This window comes from Rhynchophorus ferrugineus, unplaced genomic scaffold (genome assembly GCF_030347505.1).
Source record: "Rhynchophorus ferrugineus isolate W39M unplaced genomic scaffold, kcgeb_rfMv2 rfM4, whole genome shotgun sequence".
Classification (NCBI taxonomy): Eukaryota; Metazoa; Arthropoda; class Insecta; order Coleoptera; family Curculionidae; genus Rhynchophorus; species Rhynchophorus ferrugineus.
The window spans coordinates 47216099-47224311 of NW_027472583.1; the positions used below are offsets into that span (position 1 = coordinate 47216099).

Genomic DNA, 8213 nt, shown 5'->3' on the forward strand with positions numbered 1-8213 from the left:
CATTTTAATTTAATTACTTTCACAAGATTAAGTCGATTTGGTTAAATTTTACATATTCCCCAATAAAAAACTAGAAAGAGAGTATTCTTTATAGTAGAAAGAGTTTTTGTAGTAAAATCAACTTTTTAGAAGCCAGACACGACAGTCAACATCAAAGAAGATATGAGGACATAAGTCTTAGGATCCTAACTACTGCGACACTAAACATATTGGTTGAAAAATTGTATTCTCTTCTCCCTCTTACAAGAGTTAATTAAGGTAAATTACATCCATAACAAATGCAAATTTTAGAAAAATAACTATATTTTGAGCTTAAAATATTTCTATTGTTGTTTTGATTTTATACCTAAATAGTACAACTTTAACGAAAATTGTCTTCATTCATCTATACATTTAAAAATATTGATTTGTTTGGCATACATTCCGTATTCAAATGCCGTTAAGTATCAGGTTTAGGTGTTTCAAAAGAATTCTTTAAATCACAGCGACTTTTGTGATGAGGCAAGTAAACCAGTCTCCCAGAAACTCAAAACAAAATGAATCATTAGATTAATTAATTTGGTCTATGTCTCCACAGTAATTGCTAAATATTTACTGTTACAATTTTTAGTGAACGCTTTTTACCAATTTTAAAAATTTTGAATGTTTTGGGAGTCACCATCCACACTCAAGCTCATACATTTGCTGTCAGATGCAATGAAGTTAGAATTAACCGTTATAAACTACAAGTTCCTGCTGCTTCTAATGAAGCCTAATATGCTCGCTTAGCGAAAACAACTTCAATAATAGGAATTTTGAAATAAAAGAAAAATAGTAACGTTTCCAGAAATTCTTCTTCAAACTTTAAACGCATTTTCGGACTAATTGAGATAACATATCAAATTATATTTAAACGACTTAATAGAGATTTATTGCATACTATATTTTTTTTAAATTAGAAGGGCGAAAAATAATTTTTGAGAAACAAACAACATTTTTTCCCTGCAATTTCGTAAAAAAATATTTTAATTACCTTAACTCTTATATTAAACGCTACAAGGGTTTTTTTGGTGAGTTCCTTCGCATTCTTGGAAGGCCAATAGAGTTTGTATTTAATATAATTTTAATTTTTATATATCAAGTTCTAATTTTAAATGTTTTAATTCTTTTCGTTCCTATAAAATAAAACATCACTATAAGTCTAAGACTATGTCGAGACATCGTTACATCCAGAAAAATTGACTTTGGTGTAATTTATGTGATATTGTTTTTTATTAATTACTTTTTATATTAGATATACTCAGTACAATCTACAAAAACAATTTACAAATTAATTTATTAATACCGTCCTGTTGTACTTGCTCTAATAGACAAGCAAGGCGAATACGGGATTAATACATCAGTATATTTTCCAAATTTAAAATAAAACTAAACTGCGTAAGCTATAAATAGAAATTTATGGAATAGTGCAAAAACTATGCCACTCAGAACATTTGTAGTCAATGATAATAACTGCTAGAGTTTGTTATGAATTGAATAACGTGGAATTGTGAGAGCAGTTGTTTAAACAAAACGGCGTCTTATGTCACATAACTAGTGTAAGAATCAATTTGAAGAAAAAACGTTTGATGAACGCATAATTTTGGACTTATGAACTAGCCTAGAGGATATCTAAAGTCTCTATCTACACTAACCTATGACAAATCTTGCAAAATAATATCGAAAAGTGGACGTTCAGATTGAATTACATCTAAGTCGAGAGCCATACACACTAGAATAACATTTAAATGGAAACAGTAAAAATATTAATTTCTTAATAAATGTAATTTCGTGGAATTAAAAGTTATAAACAAATATACGACAATTTCTATTCTAATCTGGTTTGATTAAAATTAAAGCGTCTACGTATACTACCGTCTACAAAACACCAAAAATAATTCACATTCCAAATTGTGGCAATTTGCCCACTCGGAATATTTAAAGTTTGATCTTTTTCGTTCAGTTACACAAAAACAGCAATACCGACACGAAAATAAGATGTTTTCAGTAAAATGAAAATCTGGCGCTTCATATCAATAAAAGGCTAATAAATATTTCATAGCTTTGCCGAATTACTATAATTTTCTACTTAATTAAGTCCTCTTTATAAACTGAATTTATGTTCTATGTATTTTAGATTTTAACACTTCTATAATTCTTTCAATATAATTTCAGATTACGAACTGCTCACCATAGAACATTGATCAGAAATTAAAATGGCTGGAGACTTTTAATTAAGTCTTAATTTATTTTGTATTATAATGATTTTTCCAGTGATCTAAAAATAGTAATACTTTTGAAATCAAGTGTAAAAAAAATTATTTATACTTCTAAATTTATTTTGACCCCTTTAAAGTAATTCTTTTGAATATAAAACGTTTATACCAACAATTTTTATTTGACTGTAACGTAAGCAGTTTTTTAAATTCAGAAAATATCTAGTTAAACTGAAGAAGCTAAATCAAAAGAATAAGGCCGTTGCGAAATTACGTGAGTTACATTTTTGATAAAAAAGTAATGAAGAACCAATGCTGTGTAAGAAAGTATATTATCGTCATAATAAAAATCAAGAATTATCGTCCTATAATTTTAAGGTAACTTGAGCCACAACTGATAACAGTACTCTTCTTGACTATAGCTAGAATTCATTATGGACAATACCATTAGATATCTTTCGTTAAAATTATCAACATTTTGATCACTGCTTTTTTTTGACTATAAAATCATAAAAATTTTAAAAATTAAAAAAAAATAGTTTTAACAGTTAATGTTATCTTTAGAAATACTTTTGATTCCCTAAAATATAAAATATTAAGTCTTTTCAGTTATGATATTTGATCTCTTTTTAATAAAAGAATTCAATTGTTTTATATGAAATTCAACAACAGAAAGAAAGGGTTTTTTGCATCGAATTATCATCGATGATAAGGAAAGGATCTACTAAATAATCGCTAGAATAAAAAGTCACAGGTTCAACTGACGCGAATTAAATGCCAATTTATTTGGTAGGGTCAGAAGAGCGCGATCTATTATGAACTGCAAAAACCAAACAGGACCATAACTGGGAATCAGTATCAGACGACAATACCCCGAAAGAAATGACAAAATTTCCTTTCTGTACTATGTTGCAGATTCTCACGTATTAATATTGGCTAAAATTATTTGAAATACTCATGATAAAGGGAAAATCTGACAGTTATATATTTAATATATTTCAATATTTAACTTCAGATGTTAAATATTGAAATAAATATGAAGAATGAATTTTTCAGATATATTTTTAAATCTATATGTATATAATAATAAAAATAAGGCCTATTTTTATATAGAATATTAATTGCGATCTAAAATCATCATTTTACTTCAGCATCTGTGCAATTTTTAATTATATATCTGTTATTTTGAGTGTTCGCCATATGAGTATTATATAATTTTGATATTAAAAATTATTATAACTATACAATTATAAAATATGAGGAGAGGATCAACGATTTGTAAATCTGCTTTCTTGTTTTATACACTACTATCACAGTTTCGTTGCTAATGTGTTAATGTATCAGCTCCTTGCTCTCCATTTATATTAATAGTGTTACCCATCAAAATGGTAACTTTACCTAGGTGAAAACGTATACAAATCTGGGAACACATCAATATGATCAATCAATCATCAATTGTGATTGTTTCTAATTACAACTGTCTTTTAACGTAAGAGTGTAAAATCTGACAAGGAAAAGCATCTCAGTAACATCAGTAGCCAGGCTGGGTAAGACAGGATCTCTTCTGGAAAGATCCCAAAGTTGCTAACTCACCAGCCAATAGGCTTAATACCGAGCACCCTGGTTTGAAATCCTCATAGGTCCAGTTCAGATAAACCTTTAGTTGATAAAAAATATACTCAAAAAAATATATCTCGTGGAATAAAACATCTGGAAAGAAACAAGAAAGTAAGAAAGCTAAATAAACTAGACAAAGACGTTCACACATTTACAGTTTCGCACCTATAGCATATTAAAAATCCTATGAAAGTCAAAATGGTCCACGTATAATTATATATAATATAGCTTACTTCATCCTCCCTAAGTTACAAATTAAATTATGATGATCGTGACACAGAGTTAGAGTAGACAATGATATTTACGTATTAGTTGAGAATATCACACCTTGCTTCTTGCCTGAAGATCACACTTAAACATGGTGACATTTAGCCTTTTTAATTATTTTTTTTTGATTGAACACATATAAGTGCCGATTTAAACTGCATCAAACGCCTATGATATATTTTAAAACAGCTTATTTGGATTTGAATTTCAGCCTTTAATTCAACTTGCTTTTGAATATCCCCCCCTTTCAGTTAAAAACTTATTTCAATTCAAGTATATTTTAGTGCTGCCTAATATATTAGATGCTTGTATGTATTCCGTATCATCAATATTTATTACTAAAAATGCGAATAAATGTAAACAACTCTTAAATTCGATCGTTTTAACATTTATCTACATAAAATAATAGTTTTCTACATAGTATTATTGAGTTATAATATATAGATGTTCAATATACATGCTAATCATGGAAGGCTAAAAATTGTTTTTTTTTGACATTCATCACTTTTGTGGTGGCTGCTGAAAAATGTACTGTTGAAGGCCATCAAAGACTCCTGGAAACACATGAAGATACTGCTACGTCTTATTCCAATTGTCAGTTTCAATTTCAATAATTTAGAAGTGACGATTTTAATATGAATGACAAATAACTGTCTAGAGAACCAGAAAAGTTAGAAAATAATAAATTGTATGGTTTGTTTTATCGCTTTGACAGATGTCGTCATTTTGCGACTATACAAAAGTACGCTATTGATACAAAGGGGACGGGGACGTATATAAGTGTATATAGTAATAAATAAAAAATAATAAATTAATAAATAAATAAAATTAATAAAACAAACAGGGGGGCTAAAAGTATAAATAGTATATATACAATTTAAAAATGGAAACAAATACAGGACTAGAAACACAACCATAACGAAGTGGTAATGGTTATTTGGTCAGTAACACTAAACTCAGCATAGGCTAGATTCTATGGAGAAAATCGATTTCTCGAAGAAATCTTAAGAATCTGTCTGTATTTTATCCTGTTAAAGCATTTCTAAAATTTTGCAGCCCATATATAGGTCTAATCTGGGTGAGCTTTTTGAGCACGTGCTTTTTGAGCATGGGGACAAAACTCACAGTGAGCGAGCTAGTTCGAAATCATCAAGAGACCGTGCGAGAAACGGCGGTGACCCAATTTCAGTCGATTCAGAGCTACGACAGAAGGGAAGAAACGCGAAGAGGAGAGAAAAAGTCAGCTTCATCCTCAAAGAGCCCATTGTGGTTGGTCTCCTGGGCCCAACGACGTTGGTCAGTATGGATACAAATATTTGTGATGGGGAGAGGAGAGAAGGCTGCCGATTTAGCCGCACTATCCGTGGATCCACAATAAGCTTGTCCTGATCCCGTTCAGATAGAGAGTACGGATGATTGACAGTAAGTCGGTGACCAGGGGATAATTGAACTACTGTTCCAGGAAACTATTGCATGAATTGTTAGATGAAAAATCAGAACAAACTCTCAAAAAACTTTCAGACAGCTTAGCAATTGATAAATATAAAACTTAAATTGAAATTTCTGGCACATTTTACGAATCTCCAGGAGTGCAAGAGAACTATCTATTGACATCGAAGTGGAAGATTCAGAACCATAAAATCTTGCTGTGCATTGTTGGGATCGGCAAGGTGTAGTGTATTACGAGCTGCTAAAATCGAATAGAACTGCTACTGCAGATGTCTATCGAGGTCAACTGAACAAACCAAATGGCCTATTGCTGCAAAGTTATCCTCTTGCGGAACAACACTCGGCCACAGGTTGCAAGAGTTGTGAAGGGAACACTGTTGTAGCTTCAATGGGAAGTTCAGCTGCAGCCAGCGTACTTACCAAGTATAATACCATTTGTTTCCCACTTGCTTAAATCAATGCAGCATAGTATGACTTAAACACTGTTTCGAAATGCTGAAGAGGTGTATCGAAAATGTATCGATGGTTAGATCACTACCATCATTATTCTTTCAACGCGGAATCATCACGTTGCCAGAAAAATATGTTGAACAATATAATACCCTTTTAAAATGAAAGTGAAAAAATAATGAGAATACAGGCAAGCACCCAATAAATAATATGATGCTACTCTTTGCAGGTTCTTTCATAACAACAAATTTAATCGAATTTTTATATCGCTCGTTAACGAATAGATGTTGCCTCGCGAACTTATTGAACAAATTAATAGGGCTCTGGACTTTTGGACATAACTCGAATGAGATTATGGGCGAAATCAATGTTGACAAATAGCCGGCTTGCTGGCGCAGTGGTAAGGGCGATGGCATGGTCCTCCTACTGTTGCGATGGCCTTATGTTTGTGATTGTTTACAATTTGTGAATGTTCTAGGCAAGAGTCTAAAATCCGACAAGGAAAATGATCCCAGTCACGACAGTAACCAAGCTGGGTAAGATCGGATGTCCTCTGGGATGATTTCTAAAGTTGGTCACTCGCCAGTAGGTAGGCTTAATGCTGAGGACCGTGGTTCGGAGCCCACGTTAAACTTTAGACCCAATCCAGATAAACCCATAGTTGGTAATAAGAGACTTTAAAACATATATAAAAATATAATAAAATACATTATTTAAAATTTAGATATAGCTTCAATAGCATTATGAAAAATTAAGCAACAGATAATACGCTGGTTTCGCAATTATAACGTTGTCATAACTTTGTCACTAAATTTTACTTCTAATTATTAAATTTAAAGAAATCCATAGCTGATTAGTATCAATGCTAGTATATGGTGACTACTAATAGGATGACTTAAGTTAAATTAAAAAGTTACTGCGTTACTGGTTCAACTTTCACTTAAAGTCTAAGGCGTCGAACAAAATGCAATATCGAAAGTACAAGGAGAAATAATTGATGAGTATAAGCATTGAGAAGAACAAGTATTTTTTTTATTTTTTGCAAGATGACAACATTTGATCATCAATCAACTTGGGAACTAGAATTATAACTCTGCACGTGGTTTTTCATACTAACGAGTTTAACCGCGAAATTTTCAAAAATATCATAGACAAACTTAAAATAAGGCTTCTGCCAGCGGTTTTTAATATTCCATAAGTCAAAAAATTGTTTTTCTGAATGGATTTTAAAATTTCACATGTTATATAAAATTAACATTTTAAAATTAGAGTCCAAGTGACAAAATTATGTCTGACCATATACGATGATGATGACCCACCAAAAAAAATATGAGGTCATTAACGAAAATCCTGCCCATCAGGCAGGAAACAGCTCTTCATCGACCCCCCCTGATCTCGGGAAAATTGCAATGCAAACAGTGGCTTGTCATCAGGAAACGAGTCTATTTAGGCATGCAGGAGAACAATTAGGGACACTTACTGGGTCTGTCTCTGTTGATCGTAACCGTTCTCTGTCGGCCGTTCAACAAGTGACGCAGCCGCTGGACCCCGCCGCCGTACACAAGCCCCGCGTTCTTGAACCGTAAGCACGCAACCCAATAAACACTACCGTTCGGTGGAAGCGGCCGTTCGCAACTGATTTTTTTGCCGTTTTGATAACCGGCCAGAGGCTGCGATTCCGATGTTGGCGGCGCGGACAGCCTCAAGGACAACACCGCCCCTTCTCCCCCCCCCCCACGCTTGCTCCTGCCGGCAAAGCGAAACCGCCGCCGACGGACGGCGTCGCGACGATGGTCGTCAGAGCGGTGCATTTCATCCATCCACGACACGAATTACGTACAAGCCATACCAATCGGAAAATGGCAATTTAAGTACGGGACCCGGTCAGAAAGCAATAGCGCGACGATTGAAATAAATACTGGTCGCGTTTATTTTATTAGGTGCACTTTTGTTAAGGATGTCGCCGATTTTGTGCTCTCTCGCGGACCAGAGTGTGTAGCAATGTGCACTTTGTTTGATGTAAAAAGAAAACAATTGCAACGATATGAATCTACCAATATGCTTTCATGAAGGGGGACGTGACAGAGCAATAAATTAAAGTTATTTATTAACATTATTTATATGTCTCCAGTATTAGATCATACAGTAACGAAATTTATACAACCCAGTAAATGGTGATATTAAGAATGTATGAAA

At 32.8% G+C, this 8213-nt stretch overlaps 1 protein-coding gene across 3 annotated transcripts; it reads right to left on the bottom strand.

Moving 5' to 3' along the window:
• Positions 1-4225: 4225 nt before the first annotated feature.
• Positions 4226-7932, bottom strand: LOC143195181 (uncharacterized). Of its 3 annotated transcripts, none has more exons than XM_076402138.1 (3): positions 5952-7932; positions 5016-5906; positions 4226-4341 (listed from the first exon to the last, which is right to left on the bottom strand). In XM_076402138.1, the coding sequence occupies exon 1, from the start codon at positions 7835-7837 to the stop codon at positions 7484-7486; it is 354 nt and encodes a 117-aa protein (XP_076258253.1). In that variant the 5' UTR covers positions 7838-7932; the 3' UTR covers positions 4226-4341; positions 5016-5906; positions 5952-7483. The 3 variants fall into 3 exon arrangements, with proteins under 3 accessions (XP_076258253.1, XP_076258254.1, XP_076258252.1); XM_076402139.1 differs by having other exon boundaries at positions 5016-5890; positions 5943-7932; XM_076402137.1 differs by having other exon boundaries at positions 5016-7932.
• Between the last annotated feature and the right edge of the window lie 281 nt (positions 7933-8213).

Excerpts from the sequence above, each read along its gene's own strand:
- LOC143195181 (XM_076402138.1), bottom strand. The coding sequence starts at position 7,837 with ATGGATGAAATGCACCGCTCTGACGACCATCGTCGCGACGCCGTCCGT.